This window comes from Pipra filicauda, unplaced genomic scaffold (assembly GCF_003945595.2).
Source record: "Pipra filicauda isolate LSUMZ 115617 unplaced genomic scaffold, ASM394559v2 scaffold122_size2191957_pilon, whole genome shotgun sequence".
NCBI lineage: Eukaryota > Metazoa > Chordata > Aves > Passeriformes > Pipridae > Pipra > Pipra filicauda.
In genome coordinates, this window is record NW_024103685.1 from 191,986 (window position 1) to 213,141 (window position 21,156).

Consider the following 21,156-nt stretch of genomic DNA (forward strand, 5'->3'; position numbering starts at 1 on the left):
ATTTAAACTTCTGATCCTCATCCTCCCTACCCCCTGCCCTATTACTTAACTTGGATTTCCACACAAATCTCAAATACAATTCTTAATGTCCTCAAACAAGGGAAATGGTGAATTGGGACAATGTGACTGCATTCTGTTTATCTCAGCAAAGAGGTATGTTTTTATGTGATGTGAAGACATTTAAAACAGTTCAGAATACTTCAATAGGAAAAGAATTTCAACATTAATTTCAAAATTATTTTGTCTTTTGTATCTTGGGAAAAATTCATATTAATAGAATGTGGTTTGTCTTAGATTTGCCTGCGTATACAGTTGTTTATCCTCTGTTGCCTGGCACTCTGTTGATCCAGGTACTCTGTGTCACAGTACGACCATGTTCTATGGAAAATAACTTCTGTTTTCAGCAGGAACATTTTCTAACTTATGTAGGAGGAATCTCTAAATTCCATGATAAGGCTGTTTTATTTCTATGTCAAGCCTTTAATTTCATGTACGGGAAATTTTACTTTCCCACTGTACATGCACACTAGCGGAATTCCTTCATGGAATCCTTTGTACAGGAACCAAGGAGAAGGAGGCAGTGGTAGGCAAGTTCTGCTCAGGGAGGCAGACAGAAAACAAAATACTGTGTTAGCTGTTTGTAGCAGAATCTGTCATACTAACAGAAAATGCTGTGGCATCTTGGAAAAATATGGAATTGTATGGTCAAGGAATGATAGGTGAATTTTTATTTAAATTCTAAATAATAAAGAAGGAGAAATTTGATATCATTACTCTTTTATTTCTGGTGTCATCTACTTTAGTTTTCTTTGTATGACACTTAGACTCAACAGGAAATCTATACCTTTGAATTATATTTCAGGCTTTATACAGACTTAGAAAGACAGGGCTATGATTGTTCTATATTGGTATTTTCACTACGTACCTTATAATTTGAAAAAAAAAATGTTTTTTGTTGAGAAAATTTGTTCAGAGTATGTTTTGGAAAGTGATATTAGACATTTCATATTTCAAAGCAAGAATCATGTATTTAAAAAGCAGTGCAAAGCATGCAAAGGTACATATTGACCACTTAAGTGTCCTTTGCAAGTAGACAAAGAGGAATTTACTTCAGAGTTTTGGTTTTTATCAGTAGCTGCCTTATCCCTACTTCTGTCTGTTATTGAAAAGGTTGCGGAAGATGGAGGTATTTTAAGGATTTATGGATATATGCTGTTTCATGACTGTATAGTAAGTAAACTGTATCTTGACAAGTGAAGGTCATGTTAGAGCAAAGGAAACCTATGAAGTCTTACCAAATGACAGCCATGGTTGCAACCTGGAATTGCTTGATTGCATCTTCAGAATGTTTAGAAAATTCTTTTCCTTTTGTTCTATGGAAGATGCACCAAATTTGTAAAACTTCAGAATAAAGGGTCATGCTTTCATTGACCTGAGATTTACTATTGTAAACTGTATTAAAGTATTAACTACTTATTTAACCTGTATGACAGTAAACACTGTTAAATGCTGTAATATAATAGGTGCTGTAATTTTTTTTTAATTAAAAACAAATTACATTTTGTTGCAAAGATAACTCTATCTTTTTTACAAAATTGGTGTAATGCATCAACCTATCCTGTTAAGAAATACTAAGGGAACATTTTTCTCCCCAATACACAGTTAGAAAATCTAATGTTGGATAAAGATGGACACATAAAAATTACAGATTTTGGACTTTGCAAAGAAGGAATCACAGATGCAGCAACTATGAAAACATTCTGTGGTACTCCAGAATACCTGGCACCCGAGGTATGATTTAGAATATGTTCCTATAATACAGTACAAAAAGTTTCTTTTCCATTTAATTTTAGACTGACAGTTTGCCTGATTAATACTATACTGTTGTTATTCAGAATGGAATGTGCTGCTATTCTTTCAGGTGATTGTATGTATATTGATGCTTTGCTTTGTAGTGTTTAAAAAGGCCTCTAATGTGCACTTTCCTTCTCATGTTTGCCTTCCTCTGTTAAAGTTTTTATCTTCTGATGATTTCTTAAAAAATAATTTTCCATCTGTCTGTCACTTGGAACATATGATCCTGCCTAACTGAGCTGTATAGCCAGCATTTATATAGCTCAGTGGAGGCAAGGGAAAATAGGAAGGTACTGAGTTTGAGTTTTATATGAACTCCCTAGTTGCAGGAAGAGGGAGTTGAAATTTTAGGTATTTCTGCTGAAAACAGTTCGGTGTATAAACCTGAGAACTGGTTGAGGTGGGCACCAAAACTGAGCTGTCTCCTAGTATGTAAGCAGAAGGGATATCACAGGGTATGTCACCTCATCTTTATGATTAGCTAGCACCAGGAGTGCCAAGCATCACACTTCTCCAGAATTGATAAAAAGATGGACATGAGGGCATTGTTTTGGTACCGCTTGCAGCTCTGGTTTGGCCACTCGAGAATCTGTTGTAGAAGCCCAAGTCCATCCAAATGATCTGCTCCGGTATTATTAGTGCTGACAGCTTTGCCACTGATATCTACTAAAAGAAAGCAAAGGAAGCCGTACCAAGATTGGGTTTTTGTCCTGTCTGCCTTCAGTCAACAGTACCGATTGTGATGCTTGGAAATGTAACTCTGACTCTCCCCAGGGGCTGCCAAATGCAACTCCAGTATTGACATGAAAGACAGCTTCATTTTTTTTACTTAATGCCAAGGATTCTGTGAATGTTGAATTAGCCCTTATTCCCACTCTTGTCAGCATTCAAGATTGCTAATTGACATAGTGCATACCTGATACTGAGATACTTTCAAGTCAACCTAAAGGGCTTTAAAAAGGCCCTTCAGTTCTACCATTTTTTAAGAAGGATTTGAAGGGTTTTCTGAGGGATTTCCCACCTCTTGCAGCAAGTCAGCACCACCAGAAACTTCATATTGTCTTTAAAGAGGAACATGCCTTAGTTTGAAGGGAGGAGGCACTGATTCAGGGTAGCTCTTTATTCTCCTACTATCAGCAGAACTGAATCCTGAGTAGCAACCACAAGCCCTGGAGCCTGTTTCAACAAGCAATTTAGATTGCATTTTGATTTTTATTCTAAATCTTACAATTAAGGGATGTCAAAGAAACTGATCTACATCACCTTCTGGATAGTGCTGTCTGGAAATGAAGATTTTAGGATGTTTGCATGTTTGAGAGTCTTTCTCTGAAGTTTGAAGTCTTTTCCAGTTTACACTCAGGGAGGAAATTGAAACTGCTGATAGTTGGTTATGAGTCAATATGGTATGTGGAGTTGATGAAACCATTTTGGATCATAGCAGGATCTTTTGATACATTCTTTTTCTCCAACAGTAAAGGAAATATCAGGAACCACCAACTTTCTCCTTATCCATCTGGTACTGTCTTCCTTAATTCTTTCAGCAGTGAAGAGAAATCTGAACAGTCATTCTCTCGCACTGCAGGTTTGAAGTACCTAAATAATTTTGGTTGGCTAAATGTGTTCATTTCAGCTGTTTGGTGAGTCATCAACTACATGAACTGTGAAGATAAACTCACTGATACCTGACCTCCTTAGTAGAATTCCATCCCCTAGACTCCGAGAGAGACTTGCTTGCAGATTGTTGCTATTCTGTTTGGCAATTTCTGACCTCTCCTTTGTGTTTAGTGCAGAGACACTTAACAGTTATCTACATTTCAGGATTCCAGAACTACTTTTGACCTGCTTTGAATCTTTTATGGCTACTTAGAAGAAGTTGCAGATCCGCCTGTTTGGCTTGGTTACAGTGGCCACATTTCTTGTGTGTGCTGGCTCTTAGCCCCTCCACTGTCTTCTTGTCAGCAGTCTTGAAAACATTCTTAAATAGTGCAAATATCCCATTCAGTTGCTTTCATCTGCTTCTCCTTCTCTCACTTTTGAAAACATGTTAGCTCTCTTTCATCAAGCTTGGCAAGTTTGATTCTGGATTTTAGACACTTACCACAAGCTACTCAATCCAGTTTGCTTTTCTATCCTCTAGAAGTCCCACTTGTCTCCTCCACCTCCCATTATGAATATTTTTGGAGACCCACCTTGTAAAAATCTGTCTTGAAGGAAATTGACTCTTTGTTAACCCTGGGAACAAGAGAACTCATTCCCTTTTACCTTATGCCTGATACGGCCTAAGACGACTCAACAGCTTTATCGACACATCCTTATGTAAAAGAGTGAAATTAGCAGTATGTGAACAACCTTGCTAAAAATAAACTTTCCCTTTGTACTCTCTGCTACTACAATAGTGTGTACCAGTGCACTGGCTGGATAGTTGCTCACTTGAGACAGTTGTATCTATTTTTATAGATGGAGCAGCTGGCTGATAAAGGGACCCATCAAGAGACTGGGTCCTCCAATCTATTTGTGTGTCTGTGTGTTTCAGAGAATGAATGCGCAAAGATCACTTCTCTTTGCAGTTAATGCCAGAGAAATGATTACCAGATAGCAAAGATTTACTACCTTGTGACAAACTTCAGATCATGAGAACCAAATGTTACAACTGGACTTTAATCCAGTTCCCATGTTGAATTCCTGCTTGTCTATCCCAAGACAAACGGCAGCATATACTTATGTTTTGCCTGGTTGTGGTGAGTGTAAAGGTAGATGCCTTTTAGCCTTTCTTTAGAAGCAAGATATTCTCCATTTATGGGTAGAAATCCATTTGGCATCTGTCCTTTTAGTAACACCCTTGCATCCTCTTCTTTCACCTGTGGCAGTTGTGGTGTGTGCATCTCTTCTGCAGGCCTTTTAGTTCAGCTAGTGCAGCTTCCCATGTACTTGTTAGCTGGTGTAACATACAGGGGTAGCCTGAGGCGGCTGCCACCACCCAGGAAGCAGCTGTTCATGAACCTTGTACTGGCAGGGATCTATACCCAGGTTGAGAACTGACTTAACATTTTCTTTTGTATTAATTCAGTTTTGTGAATTTGGTACCAAACAATACTTGATTCTCCAAATGCCTTTTGCACCGTTGTTTGAGGCATAGAGTCCTGCTTACTGTTCCATCTTTTTGCAAAAACTAGATTTCAACAGGAAAACAGGGAAGTAGCTAAGCCAGAGTAAGGTGTATTTCCTTCTTGCATGACATTCTCTCTGGTGAAGGTGTCCTTGTGGATCCATACAGAATTATTTCCCAAGGCAATTTCAGAATTACTCTTGATCAGGAAATTAACATACCTGTTGCTTCGTTTTCCTCACAAGCCTTATGTTTCGGAGATCAAAATAATTCTTTCAACCCCCTGTTGAGAAGGCTCTTTCATCTCATATGGATGGGCCCTGACCTTTCATATAGGACCTGACACTGACTGTGTAGATAATTGGCAGATCCAGAAAAATGCCCCTGCCCGTGCACAGACCAAATGGATGGTAGGCCATAGAAAAAAACTGTAATGAACTTGCCAGGTTAGAGTCAATTTTTGTCTATGACGATAGAATTATTTTCTAGACTGTCACTGATTTATCATTTGTGGAACTCACGTGGAAGTTTATGTATACCTTCAGCATGCACTGTGCTGTTCGGGGTGTGCAGGGCTTCTGGCTATGTGGTCCATAGGTACATTCCTTTCCTATTCTTCTCTCCTAGTCCTTCCCTGTTATCCAACGCCAGTGTTCTACAGTTTGAAGAAAACGAAAATAGCATTGTCTGTGTTTGTCTTACATTGTTATGTGTCAAGCATAAAAGATGGTAGGGTATGAACACATCCTCTAAGAAGAAAGTAGTTGCTACTGTCAAGTAGCAGGGCTTACATTTATTGCCATACAGATCTACCTTTTATCACACTTATTAAAGAATGAGCAAGTAACTTTTTATTTGTGAAATCATATAGTCTTTTGAGAATAATTTGGTTGTCTGATAGATAGTGAAATTCCTCTTTCATCTGCAGTAGAACTAATGCAAACCTCATTTTTGTGTATGTGTGTAAATGTAATGATAATACTTAATACTTCCCTCTGCTGTAAGAATCTGTGGTATTCCCTGTTTGAAAGGTATAAAATATGTTATAATTTCTCACTTCTTAGTAGTTTTTCGGGAAGAAGAGACTATTTCTTAAGAGTCTGTTTCTGTTGTTACTCTTCAAAGTAAGCTGTCAAAATTAAAGATCGTTGTGGTGTCACAAAATATTGATAGATCCAATGAGAAAAAGATGAATTGTGATCCCATTTAGGAAACAGAGATGTATTCTTGACTTTTTTTCAGAAAACATGTTTCTTTTGCAGTTTTGCAGTGACAAAGACAGGACAGTATCACTTGCTCAATAAAGAAAGGAAAAAACTGAGAAAGTACTTGTAAATATACCTTGTAATATACCTGTGAGACATTTAAAAGCAGTTTGAATTTTGATAGTTTTCAGTTGACCATTTGTCATGGATTTACTCTGACTGGATTTCAAACCCCTACAAAATTGCTAAAAGTTGGGAGGGGTCACACAGGCAAGACAGACTTGATGTGAGGATAATATTAAAGTTTATTGCTAACAGGATAAAAACTAAAAAGTAATAAAATAAACAGTGTTAAACACACTTTCTAACCACCCCTCGGCCCCCTGCATCAGTGCAGGAGGAGAAGTCCCTTCTTTACTCTCAGGGTGACAGCTCTTCCAAATCTGCCACACTTGAGAGTCCCTCTTCCATTATCTCCAGGGCGACAGCTCTTCCAAATCTGTCGCAGTTGAAGGTCTCTCTTCTGTGGGGTGCAGGGGGGTCTCTGCACCCCAGTGGTCCTTCACGGGCTGCAGGGGGACAACCTGTCTCACCATGATCTTCACCACAGATTACAGGGGAGCCAAAGCCCTGAGTCCTTCCCCTTCTCTGTCGGGTCCTTCCCACGGGAATAAGTTCTTGGGGGATCCCTCCAAGTTGGGTCCACCCCTCCCCTGGGCCACAGGTTCTGGGGTGCAGCTCAGTCTCTATACTCCGATGGTTTTTCATGGAATATAGTCTCTGACAGAGGGTATTATACCAGCGTGGATTCCCTACAGGGCTACATAGTCCTACCCAGAATAAACTGCTCCAACGTGGCTTCTCTCTCTCTCTCTCTCTCTCTCTCTCTCTCTCTCTCTCTCTCTCTCTCTCTCTCTCTCTCTCTCTCTCTCTCTCTCTGAGTTAGAAATTTTCCGAAAGACTTCACTCCCTCTTAGGCCTCCCACAGCAGGATAGTAATCCTCCTTCATTTCATGCATCCACTTGTTCCATCCTGGGTGCAGCTGCGCCGCAGCAGGGCCCTTTGGCCCGTCCCGGCTCAGTTGGAGGCCCGGCCAGCCTGCCATCACCCCTCCCCTGCCGTGGTGGGGGGAGGCGGCGAGGCCGCCCAAGGAGCCCCCAGGCAGCTCTTCTCTGGCTGGAATTTCTTCTGCGCAACAACCTTCTCTTCCGCCTTTCTTAAATATGTCATTCGCAGAGGCGTTACTAAAACTTTCCATTGGTTCTCCTCCTTGGTCTGCATCAGGAAGTCCACCCTGGAACTAACCATCTTCAGCTCCAGGTGGGGGGGGAACTAGTAAACCCACGACACCATCGAAGATCAAAGATCTGCTAATAAAGATACAGACTTTCTTTAATAGAACATTCAGGAAATTATACTACTTGGGCAGACAAATAAAAGTTCTTTTGATTCTGAAAATTTATAAGGGCGTTTTCTTAGATTAGATTATAGTTTCTGGATCTCTGCATTTAAGTTCAGTTTCTTAGGATTTAGGTGCACAATCGTCATTATAGGAAAGCAGTCAATGTGGTACTAAATTCTGATGTCACAGGAGAGACAAGTTTTAAATACCAGAAATTACTTTTGAAGCTTTTAATCTATTTAGTAACAGGAGAGAACATCGTTTTGATGATGAACAAGTCTGTAAGGGACTTCATGGATGTCATTCAAATAACTCTTCAAAGATGTAGATGATCAGTGATATGTAGGTGTGTTCTAATAAAGGGAAAAGGGTAGGACATAGTTATGTTTTATTGGCATAAAAAGTACAGATTTCGTAGATGAATATGTACAAGATTGTACATATGTACGGATTAGATGGATATATTCCTATAAGAACAGTTGCCTCTCATTAAAAAAAAAAAAAGGCAAATATTTCAATATAGCTTATGCAGTTACTATCACTTAAAGGTATGTGATAGATAAGATTCATAGCCTTTATCCATAGGCAGAGAAGATGTTTATGTCATAACATATTTTAAAGTAGGACCAGTGAAGATGAATGAAATAGAACACTTGTTTGGCCGGTATTTTTTTGGTGATCTTTCTTTTAAAAATGGGCCTGAGAGAGACCACGTGTAATCAATTATTGCCCTGACTTTTGTCTCAGAGAAGTGAAAGATAGAACTCTTTTATCAAGAAGGAACTGCTGTCTCTCCTCACATTTCATGTAATTTCTTACTTACAGTTTTTCTTTTTGGGAAGGATATGGCTTTGACATTAATCTGGAACCTGGTCATCAAAGTTCAGTGAGTTTCAGCAAGGGGAAGCATGCTACCCTGTACTGCAGGTGTGATTATAGCAAGAAAAAAGCACACTTTTCCTGTGTTTACAGGAATTGAAGTTGAATTTTCTAAGAATGTAGTGGTATATACAGATCATAAAAAGTTGAGATAGACTCAGAAAAACCATTTTGTCACTGTTACAGCTGTACATTTATTTAATTCTTTTAATGCTTGCTTGGATTGGATCAGGATATTTGCCAGTCTGGTAATTTTTTGGACTGCGAATATAATGATCTACCACATAGCTCATCTGATATGAACTGAAACTAACTTTTTCTTATGGGGAAAAATGTGATTTTAGGCAGGAAAGAGAGTTTGGACTAAAGACAACTATGTTATTTTGTTAATTTTCTATTATGAAAAACTAATGGAATGTGTTGCAAAGAGACACAAACAGCAGGAGAAATTGATGAGCAACTTAAAAATGAAGAGAAGCTTGCTGAAGACTTGTTTGTGTAGGAATATAGAGGAACCAAAGGACAGAATAATTTTTGTTGTGGCTTGTGCAGTTTCCTTTTAATCTCCTTTCTCTTTAAATTTAATGTACTTTTTAAAATTCTATGCAACTTTTGTATAAATAATAGTCATTATTTTCCACCTTCAGAACTACTGGATGAAAAAGAGAATTTGTGGGAAATGCCACAAATTAAGGGAAAGCTGCTGTTAAGATGCTGCTACATGGCATATGCATTCACGAGGTTTTAGGACCAGTGTGAACTTCTAAGAGTTGGGAAATTGCTATAAAAAAGACAGTGGAGAAGAAACTTCATGTTAGTCTCATTCTTCCATCATGCTCTAGAGGGCAAGTTCTCACTCATGTTTCTTTACCTCTGGTGAGCACTAAGGAATATTGATTGTTAGGGTTTATTTAGGGGAGGGGATAGTTCCTGTTGTAATTGTGGTTCTTTTTATTTTATGCACTTCTGTTAATTTCTTTTTTAGAAAAAAGATAAGGAGACACTTGAACAAATTGTCTACACTGATAAAAACATACTGGTATTCTGGTTCATAGCGGTTTTGCTAAAGACCTGAGAGGCCTGTAGTGGCAGTGCTCTAAAAAGATAAGAAGAATTTTGCGTATGAAATTCTCTTAAAGTGAGGCTAATGTATTTTTGAAGGGTTGGAGATAAGTTTGGTTCTATAGCTTTACTCTTGTTTGTTCTTTGCATGTTAAAACTGTACTAAGAAGTACATTTACAAGCAGAAATGCTATCTTGTGCATGATAGAGTCCTGGAAACAGATACCTCCATCATTCGGGTTTTGTGCCTTGATGGTATTTTCCAATTATTTTTAACCTAGAACTAGAAGCAGTATCTGCTGCATTGTTAAGGAATTGCATTGTCTTTCCATTCTGTTTCTACTGTCGACTTAGTGTCTTTGCTTCTCCAAGGATTTCTGTGAGATTTCTTACATGCTTGTAAATATGAGAGTCCTTTATTCCTTGCCCTGTGGTAACTTGGAAAGAAGACACAGGCAGTGACTGTCCAGAAGTAGGCTTCTTGTAGCATCTTATCCTGTGCCTCAGGCAATATAGTGCAGACAGACTCAGTCAAGATGGATGTGTGAACTCGTGTGGATATATTTCTGGGTTTTGTTCCTCCCTTTGAATATAATCTTTTTAGTGCTGAGCTAATTATGTAGTCTCAGTTTTACTGTTGAGTTAGAGTACCTGATCAACTTTCCAACTGTAAAACAGTTTGAAAATCAAATGTAGCTTACATGCAAGACCCAACAAAATTAGAAGTGTTAAGTACGTTTTGGCAGTTCACTTTTATTATGCCCAGTCCTCAAATGTACCAGCAGACAATCATCTCAATGTTAGTTATTTTTCACATGCTTATGTGATCACACAAAAAGTACATGCTAAAAAGAAGCAGATGGTGACAGATGGGGAAGGTTGAATAAGGTGGTTTTGGAAACCTAGAAAAATGCACTTCTGTAATAGTGTAAAAATAAAAATTCTTTGATCGCCAAGTTAGAATGAACAAAATGAAGTGCACCCCCCAGCCCTCCCAAAAAGCCCCCAAAACCAAACAAACCCACAAAATCTTTAAAGAAATGGGACCTATGAGTGTTCAGTATATATTTAGGAAAGTATGTTATACAGTGTTGTTTTGTCCAAGGGTAGTTTTTATCAGCCAGAGAGTTGGAAAGGTGGTAGTTATACTATTTTTTCTTTCTTTTAAAATGATGCATTCAACTCAGTTGTGTTCCATACTCAAAGAATGGTGTCAAAAGGGTCATTCTTTATAGTAATACATTGGTAGTGTTGCAGTTGTGATAACATTTTTCTTCTGATGTCACAAAAAGATTTTAACCCTCTTATTGTAATGGTACATAAATTATGTGTGTAATGAGGATATCTGCATGACTAGAGCTAATCTCTAGCAGGCAGCATTACCTCTTAGTCATATACGCAAATGTAAAGCTAAGCAAGTAGAGAAGGTTTAATCACCAAAAGAAAATGTCTTTTGTGTGAACCATCACATCCAAGTACCTACCCTACTATGAGAGTTGGACATTTGCTTATTCATTTTCCTTAGTATAATGAAGTCTTAACATTCATATCTATCGAGTTATATAAAAAAATTAAAAATTCTTTTAAAAAAACTTCAATGATGAAATGTATTTTTCTCCATAAAATAAAAAGTATCTATTACGATAAATATTAGTTGCCAAGTCTTCTACCAACGCTGATGCCATAATTATTTTTTTGTTTTGTATTTGAATAGTGTTTGTCTTAAGCTATAGTATGTTTCCTGGTGAGGCAGAATGCTTTGTTTTTGGTTGTTGACTTTTGCTTAAAACCAAAAAGCCAAAATTTCTTATAAGCTGGACTCATTTTCCTGGAAGTATAGTTAGTAGTTGCTCGGTACCTGAACAGTGTAGTTATACTGTTGTATTTTACTTAACTGATTTTCTTTTGGCTTCAAAAGGATAGTTGAAGTTTACTTTGTGTTTACCTAGATGCTTCATGCATAATCTGATTCTTAGCAGAGGTACAATAGAATTTATTTTACCTGTGGAAATGTGGTTTAGTGCTGGCACGTGCTCTTGAACAGCTGTCTGCTGTATATTTGGCTACATTTTATTTCTGGGTGAGGACCAGTGGAGGGGGGTGAGGAAGAATAGCATCTATGCCTGAAAATATTTTCCCTTTTGATTTATGGGAGATTCACAATATGGAATTTTCTCTTTACACTAGAATTACAAGTAAAAAATTATTTTTTTTACTAGTGATTTGAATGTGCACATTTTTGTCAGCTTGGTGTTGCCAGTGGGCCCCTGAGATGAACGTGATGAAATGCGGACAAGGCAGGGTATCCAGAGCAGAACATCATTTATTGGCAATAACCAGTATCAAGGTCAAAAGATGGGGAGCATTTAGATAAGAGTAGGAAAGCATTGCTCAGTTACACATACAGCAGAGTTGCTGCAACAACAGATAGATTAGCAGAAGAGTTAGACTTCCTCCTGAAGCCAGATAACCAATAATGTAAAAAGAATTTGAATTTTCATGCTATCTGGTTAATCTCATCAGGCACAAAAACCAATTGTCCACATGCAGTATCAGACTTCTCAAAGGGAAAGATGTAACAAATATGCAAAAATAATAAACAAAAGACTAGAAAAGAGATTATCTTGACACTGTCCATAAATAAACTTTTGTACTCAAACCAGAACTTTAAAGCACAGAGCTATTTTCTGATAAAATGCACATTTTTTGTAAAACAAATAAGTGTGACAATTCTTAGAAAGACTGTCTCAATGACATGCTTGAAGCCTTTTTCATTAATTTTCATTTAATCAATACAAACATTATTTCCATCTCAGCAAAAGCCTTTAGTTTTTCTGAGAGTAATGAAGCATAAACAAAAGCTGAACAAATGCTGTTTAACATCAGTAAATATTCAAAATAATTTCAGGAAGAATGAGCAACCAGAAAAAAATATCACAGTATTATCATTATTTATTACTTCTTACACATCTTGCATCTTATGACACTGTATGTTTTAGAGACTACTGCTACTGCAGTGATAATTAATAAAGATAGGAACAAGTCTGCAGTTTTTCTTCTAATGGTAGAGTGGGTAGAGGATTATGAGAGACACGTGCTATCTTTCTGTAGACTGAAATAATATTTTGCTTTTATTTGCTGCCTTCTATTGAAGGTGTCTTTTCAAGGGTCTTTTAACATGATGTGGTTGTTTTCTTGGCTTTTTTTTTTATCATTTATTTTTTGCCAGGGCCAGCTCTTTGATAGAATACTTTTTTTCATGTGCAACAGCTTAACTACCTTTTTTTTTTTTTCCTAGATTTTGAATACTACTGAAGTCTGTCTCTTATAGGAGGTTAAATGCATTAATTAGTATTGCACACTCTTTACCCTAGGAGGTTTTGTTTAATTCACATTTATATCAGAATATACCATTTCCGATGCAGCACGTGTTCCAACAAATTAAAAAAAAAATTAGTTGGCTATTTATCTTGTTAAGGTTACATAACAAAAAACTAGGTAAGATGGGCAAAATCTCAAGTACAAAAATGTATTGGGAAGATAGTTTACATTAGGACCAGAAGTAAAACAGTATTGCAAACTATATAGAAAATGGAGCAAAACTATCTGCAAAAATTAGAGCAGTAGAAAATCTCAGGTGCCCATTTCCTGGGGTGTCTATAACCTTGATGTTTTGTCTTTTCAGCTGTGTATGATAAAACCAATGAGTATTCATTCAAGTGGGTTTTTTTACTATTGATGCAGCAACACTTCCACTCTTCATACCAAGATACGGTTATAGTAATTAAATTGTATAATACTTGACAAACGTACCCTTCTGTAGGGTGGATTTTCATACATCTGGGTTAAAGTCTGTATCTCTTTGTTCACTAGTGTTAGATAATAAACTTTCTCATTGTTGTAGTTGTTACCACAATTGATAGAAAGTTCTAGGAAACACACTTTTTAACTTTTGTTGAATAATACGTGGGTGAGTATTTGTTAACAGACCAGCAACTGTAGCAATAAAAATGTGTGAAAGGTTACCAGGAATGCTTAAGGAACATACACTCCACCTGAACTGTAAGGTTAATTGAAAACAGGGTTTTTTTCCCCTTAAATTAACAGTACATTGGTGTATCCAAGTTCTCAGTTTTCTTTCACAACATAGGTGTGCAGACAGTTTGTTTAGATGTTTAAATATTTTCCCATCTGTTCTGTCAAAATTATTGATTGAGCAACAAGCTACTTGTAATGTCCTATCTGAAGGTCTGTGTCTCATAGATTAAGGGAAACCATAACTATGTCAAAAATGTAATTGCTTTTCCATTAAGTTGCCTTCGTTATCCAGCACAAAGTATGAGTCCAATATTTCGATATTGTTCTCTTAAAGGTAAAACCCAATGCTGACAACCCCTCGTAGAGGATTGACAATGAATTTTACATTGAGCCTTTCATACTCAAGGTTACTGCTAAATCTGTCTGTGTTTGCAGAGTCCAGAAGTTACAGCAGCTACCTGCCATTTAAAGGTCTGTGGGAAATACAGATCTTGATTGTGTGAATTTCTACTGTGCAACCAAAAGTCTTCCAGAGGATGCTCATCAGGGATGTTGTGTTTCAAGAAAATGCGGTAAAGACAGGATTAAGGGACTTTCTGGATTCAGCTCAGTTTGTGTCTGAGGTAGTCACACCTTATATTCAGTGTTCTGTGATTAGTGAAGTATTGGAGAATCCTAGTTCCACTGAAGGTGAGGGGAAGTATGTGATTAAGATGCTCACAGACTTCACCTGTTATACTGCTGGCTGACCTCCTTAAAAAATTTCTTTTCACAGAAACTTGTAAAAGCATTGCCTGTGCAGGTATCACCTTCCCTTTGGCACTGAATTGTCTGCTTCCTAAGTCTCTACCCCAAGCCCTTGTAAACAGGAGTTTGCAGATGTATCTCAAGCCGTTGCCTCCAGCTCTAGCTACTGAAGTAATAAAGAGAATAAAAGATATCTTTTTACTGGTTTTCACCATAAAATTAAATGGACACCAAATTCTGTGGACTGTACGTTAGGCTTTTAAAGGAGTGACATGTGTAAAGCAAAGGATACTTGGAGATGTATTAACTAATAAACCTAAAGATTAAAATCTATAACAACTGTTGAAGTAGAGGAGGAAGTCTTTTTGGTGGATTTTATTTTCTGGGAAAGAGAAAACTTCCAGGGGTACTAACAACTTTTTATTCAAGTCTGAGACAGTGGACTTTTCAGCAGTGGGGAATAGTATTATAATATTAGAAGATTGCCTTTTTTTTTTTTTTGGTCAATAAATGTAAGTACAAGAGTATTTTTCTTTACTGATCTGTAATTACTTGCCAGCAGAATGAATTATTCTGTATGAGGGAAAACCACAATTGAATTACCATGATCTTAGCAGCCCTGCAGTGTGTTTGTGTTGTCTTAGTCATCATAAAGGAAAACTTATGTCTGTGAACTGAATTTTTTTATTTTGTATGTAGGGCTTTACAGTCTTTGCTCTATGTACAAAGCACTGTCCCACTGTGTATATATTGGTCATTGCCAGCAATACTCTCCAGAAACCCCAAGGTGTGCAGAGGTAGCGGAGTCACTAGAGAATAGTTTGTTTTCCCGTGTTACATTTGGCTATTCCTGCTATCTCAGTAAATTTAAGGAACAGTTGAGTTGCCTTTTAACCACAATACGAAGACAAATTTTAAGGTAAATAAATAGCTCTCCCTTAGCTGAAACTATAATGTCCAGTGCTGCTAAAACATCCATAAAATCACTAAAGTACCTGCAGATGCCTGATGTTTCTTGATTGTTAGAAAGTGTGTATGTTACTTAATCTTTTGCATATTTATATAAGACTGGAAAATACAAACTTCAGTGGCACCTGTACAACTGTTTTTAAAAGCATCCATATAAACCCAGGCTGTGTCCTTGTACTGCAGGTGTAAGTGTTAAGTTTTAGAGGAGCAACAATGCCTGTAAAAACTGTGGTGGTTTCGGTGCAGCTATGAGTGTATGCCCACTTTGAAACCCTGTTATACTGCTGGTGTGCTTTAGAGAAATGCTGGTTGGGAAGGGAAGCAGGGCCTTAATCTTCCTCTTAAGTGAGCACAGCTGTTACAGCTGTCTGTGCATGCAGGAATACCTGTCAGAGTCAGTGTAATTTCTGTGGTGTAATTTTGGGGCAGAGTTTGACGAGCATTTCTTTCTGCGGCAATGCCATATCTGATGCTGCCTGTCCTGGTGTTCTCACTTGTGCTACTGGAACTGTTCACATGGCAGTTGGGTGGCTTAGATCAGAGGACTTGATTCAGGTGAAAAATAGTCCAATGTGAAGTTTTTTTCCTCCATTTTTTCTACTCTCTTATATAGTGTGTTGCCTAATTTTGGCAAGGTAAGGGAAACTGTGGTGAGAGAACAGAAACAAGACCCTGAATTAGGCTGGCACTGCCTCTGAAAGAACCAGTTGTGGAACTAGAGCCCTGAAAACAAATTGAGTAAGATTCCCCTAAGTTATAAAAGTGATGGTAATTTTTTTGAGTTTTATTTCCCATGTTCTGTGGTGTCATCCAGAACTGCAGTCAGTCCACCTTCTGCCTTACTCAGTGCTGGGAAGTCACTTGGGTACTGTGATGATGTGAGGGATGAGTGGCTATCAGTGCTATCCACATCGTGCTGGAGCTCTTATCTCCTGAAACCTCACCTAGGTCTTGACAGGTGGCTTGGGATTCTGGCACCCAACGTATGTGAAGCGGATGAAGGAAAGGAAGTCATATATCCGAATGATCTCACTATTTAAACAAATTTTGTGAAAGAAAGCATGTAACTTCATTTTTACTTTATGAAAATGAACCTGAGTATGTGCTCAGTGTAAGGTGCTCTTTCTGAGCGCGTGAGTTCTGTGTCATCCTTCTGTGTTGTACTCCTAGAAAATATTAGTACATTACTTTACAACAGATACCAGAGTGGTTGAGCTTGTGCCCTCTATGGTGGTTTTGGTGGGCCTGCTGCCTTTCCTGCTGTGACCTTGATGGGACTGGGTTGTTAGGACAGTGCATTTGCTTAAAGACAGACTTGGGGGTCCTTAACGGCAAGGAACAAGAATCGGCTGATGGAGGCAGCTATTAAGGGCAGCGCACAAAGTCCAAGAGATCAAACTTTCCACAGTGTCTGTGTCTGGGTGAGTGCTTAGGCTAGTGCCCCACATATACAAGAATATCCCACAAATACTGGAGAGGACAGCAATGTTAGTCCTCACAACCAAAGGAGGTGTTTCTAAAAGTAGATACTCAATTCACGGTAGGCAAAGGATTGAACTCTTCCTAGGTACAAATCTTGCAGCTGTGTGTCATGTTCATTTTTAGTGCCAAATTGAGGCTTTCTTGACCTATGTTCAGCATAATTAAAAACAAATTCCTCAAATCCAAGAACTGTTTGGAAAGGATTCTGTAATGCTAGGGCAGTGTATAGACATGTGTATAGACATGTTCTCATGCCTGCCCTAATTGCATAGATTTGGTTGTAGGAGCTGCTGGACTCCAGCACTTCACTTCCATTGACTGGTCACAGCCTACAAATCCTGGAGTTTCTTAACACCATGAGGACTAGAAATGACTTAAAGGAAATAATAGTGCATCTTCACTGTGAATGCATTATGCACAATTTTATTACAGGTATATTAAAATAACTTGAGATGCATTTTGCTTTATTTACACTGTTTTCAGGCTGTTTTCCTTTTGCCTAAATAAAACCCTTTTGATGCTCTTGCTTGTCTGGCTGGCTGTAAACCAGGTATTTAAACAAAAATAAAGAGTTGCCAGTTTTGCCAGCTGGGGATGAGAACCCGGCTGGTGATATGCGGGTTTGGGAGGCAGTTAATCCAGCTTTTATGCTTTTTTATGATTTTATGTAAAAAGAGGTTAAAAATCACATTTGGCACTTCCTTTGTACCACTGTTTTGTTGCTGTTGTGGGAATGCAGCAAAAGGTTGTTCATACTTTTTATTATTATTAGGTAAAGTCCTGCATAAATTACGTAAAGGCACAAATACAATTTTCTTTAGCTATTGTCCATGTGACTTGCCTTGTTCAGAGAATGATATGTTTTATTTTCCTGTTGCCTTCTTTTATAAATCACAAATGCAAACCATACCTCAACTTACTTGTAAAAAGAATCTGCCGCTATCTCATAATTTTATATATTTTGCTAGCTTCAAAAGAAAAGAGTAGCTAACTTTACAGATAAGAGAAATAGTAACAGTGCTAATAAATATAGTAGAAAAATACATAATGCTTTTATTCTGTGGTAGAAAAAACAGTGATTTAAAGACAAGCGTCACAGATTTTATATACAGTTTTTCATCAAATAGCTTGCAATATGCTCAAACTCATAAAACATTTAATTAATTTTAAAATGTGGGGGTTATTTTAGTTAGTTTTGTCATATGTACTTATTCAGATAATTTGTTGAATTTTACACTTTCCAAAATTTCACCCTCTATTTGGAAATATCAATGATGTAACGAGTCTGTTTGTTTTGGCACAGTTGTAAATAGTATGTGTTAATGTGTTAATATTTATGATTTTTTTTTAATCTTATATACACAAGAGAGATTTTTAAGATACTTCTTTTCATTGTGTTTCTGCTACTAATCCTTAAGGACAGTGAAAACTGGGAGTATGAATACATTAATTACTGTGGGATTTCCAAAATTGCCTTACTGGATCAGACTGCATGTTGTTTCTGCTAATAGCATACACCAGATACTTCAGAGCAGGCTTGGATTTACTGTAGGAGAAAAAAGAGAGGCAAATAAATGAGCTCAACACCCCTCATTAGGGCTGGCTAGGGCAGTGTGTGTGTCCTGTGTGTGGCCATGGCTGCTTAGTGTCCCCAGGTAGGTGAGGACTGCGTCTGCCCTTGCTTCAGAGGAAATTATTACACATTTTAGGCAATCACAAGATAACGTACTCATGGATAAAAGTTATTTCTGATCTTTTAGATGTTGCTGTATTCATTTATGGTGGTTTGAAACCACCAAAATCCAATTTCCGAGTCCAAGCCGCCCCCCACATCTCACCCCAGTGTGAGATGGGTTTTCCAGGCACAACACAAGACTCGATATGGGGGGAAGGGAATTATATTACAATCACGACACAAATAAATATTATAATACATTATATACACCATCTTAACTATCTCTCCTATGACAAAGCAGTATTTACATTGGATCAAATCTCTTCTCCCTCCCATAAAAGTCTAGAAGGGAAGAAGGAAAGATCTTTTCCATGTTCAGGGCAACAGTGTCTCTCTTCTTCCATGCAGCAGTCGTAGCTGAAGTTGTAGCTGGATCTCTTCCCATTACACACAAGGGGGTCTTCTCTCACCCCTTGCAACCCTTCGTCTCCAAGCGAAGGTTTCTCTCCCGTGGACTGCGATAGCCAGGACAAAAGCTTGCCTCACCACGTCATATTATGGGGTGTAAGACCCCCATGAAGGTCCCTTCCTCGAGGGGTTGAGTTCCCTCGAGTCAGAATGTTTAGGGCAGCTTTCAGTTCAGTCCTTGCCCGAAGTGTTCTATCAGAGCTCCTTTACTCTGTCTCAAAACTACCAGCCTGGCAGCGGGGGTGGGGAACAAGGCCACTTCCCCCGCATTCTGTCTGGCCGTCCCGGTCCAGCTTCCAGGACGTCTTGAGCTTTTCAGCTCCTCTCTCTCTGCTGCATGTTGCATTTTAGGACTTCCATCCAGTAGGAGTCCACCCCCTCCTCTTAGGAGGGGTCTCAAAGGGGTTTTGAGGGACTTGATTCAGTTCTTACCCCAAAACTGAAGGCTTTACATATCACCAGATTTTCACTACCTTGTATCTAAAGGGCTGTTCCTGTATGCTTACAGTTTGAATCTGGATGAGCTCTTTGTGATGGTGATTGCATGTGTCTGTGTGTTGTAAAAAGTATTTCATGTTCTGTGAATTAGTTTGTTGTTGGTTGGGGTTCTTTTTAAATCAGTCACATGGTGCTGCCTTTCAGAGTCTGCCTTCCAATGATACAGTAACAATTCTATATAAATTTCTTTATATATATAGTTCTGCTGTATTCGTTGCATTTCTTTGAGCTTTCTACCTGTTTATTATTTAAGTCTAATTTCTTGTTTTAAGGTTTTTTAATAGATCTTTCTGTAGGAAATATTGGCAACTTGACACATACAGTCATAGTGCCTTCTGTTTTAATGTTTATTAACTTCTAACAGTTTCATCTTTTTTGAATGAACGGGCACGATCTACTAGAAATGCACAGAAATTGGAATTATATATTCAGTAGCCTTCATTTTCCTTATTGCTTATGGGGTTTTTTTGTGTGTATGCTGCTCTTATGTTGTCTCCATTTCTGCAGTTTAATATGAAGGTGTATTAAGGTTAAGACACACTGCTTAGATTCCTTGCTCCAGTTCTCTGGGGCTGCTGGCAGAAGGGCTGTTTTTAGGTGCATGACATTGGAGGCATTATGTTAACAAATGATATCAACTTTATCACATTTCCATGCTTATGTCTTATAAGCATAGTATCATAGTAAACATGGTATCATATAAACATTGTCGTATTTTTTTGCACTGGCACAGTTCAGCTGTTAGGACTATTTAATGGAATACAAGGGAACTGTCAGGAGAAAAACATTGAGGACTTTTAATATAAACGAAGATCATAAAGAAACTAAACTTGTCTCAGTAAGATTAAGGTGGTACTAAACTGAAGACTTCGGACAGGTGGGGTAAGAAAGAGCAAGTGACTGAGCAAAGAGGTGCTTCACCACATCTGACTGAGGCATTAGTACCTGCAGATAGTGTCTCTTTCTAAAGCTGTGTATGATATAAATGGGATGGTAGAGGACACAGGAAAGGGGAAAAGGCAGTCAAGATCATTTTGAGCAAGTCATTCTCAATTTTTTGGTTTGCTTTTAGCAGTGCAGTCTGTGGTATGCCTGGAATTTCAGCAAGCTCAGGTGTGTGAGTCAGTGCTGCAGTTGCAAGTACTGAGTTAGGTTCTGGGAGTCCTTGTAGCACACTGTGAAAATAAAGTCTCAGAAACCCATTCGTATAGAGTTGCATCAAACAGACTGAAATGATTGTGTATGAAATAGTGTATGTCTTACAGATGCTTTTGGTTTCTTTCTCAGGTATTAGAAGATAACGACTATGGTCGTGCAGTGGACTGGTGGGGATTAGGAGTTGTCATGTATGAAATGATGTGTGGAAGATTACCATTCTACAACCAAGATCACGAGAAACTATTTGAACTGATACTAATGGAGGACATAAAATTTCCTCGAACCCTGTCTGCAGATGCAAAATCATTATTATCAGGCCTACTGATAAAGGATCCAAATAAGCGGTAAGTGAAATTAATTGGGTATACAGGCATAATAAATACTCTAATTGTACTGGGTAATGTAAAAATAGGCCAGTGGTGCCTGGTCTTTCTGACTGAAGGATCTGTCAACCACAAGAGAGGGCCACATGCAGCCATACAGTCTCAGATTTCCACTTTTTCAATGCAGCAATAATTTACAAAATGCAGGAGAAACTTTTTTAATCATTCACAGCAAATACAGGGGTCTTTTTAGGTTTAGAATGTGTACCAGAACAAAGTGAAAGCTCTC

At 38.1% G+C, this 21,156-nt stretch overlaps 1 protein-coding gene across 2 annotated transcripts in view; it reads left to right on the top strand.

The window, feature by feature from the left end:
• AKT3 (AKT serine/threonine kinase 3) overlaps window positions 1-21,156 on the top strand; it is a 153,190-nt gene that overhangs the window by 113,089 nt on the left and 18,945 nt on the right. For both annotated transcript variants that reach the window (XM_027722456.2, XM_027722455.2), the window contains exons 10-11: window positions 1,663-1,791; window positions 20,674-20,888. In XM_027722456.2, the coding sequence (XP_027578257.1) occupies window positions 1,663-1,791; window positions 20,674-20,888 (344 nt within the window). The remainder of the gene's footprint in view (window positions 1-1,662; window positions 1,792-20,673; window positions 20,889-21,156) is intronic.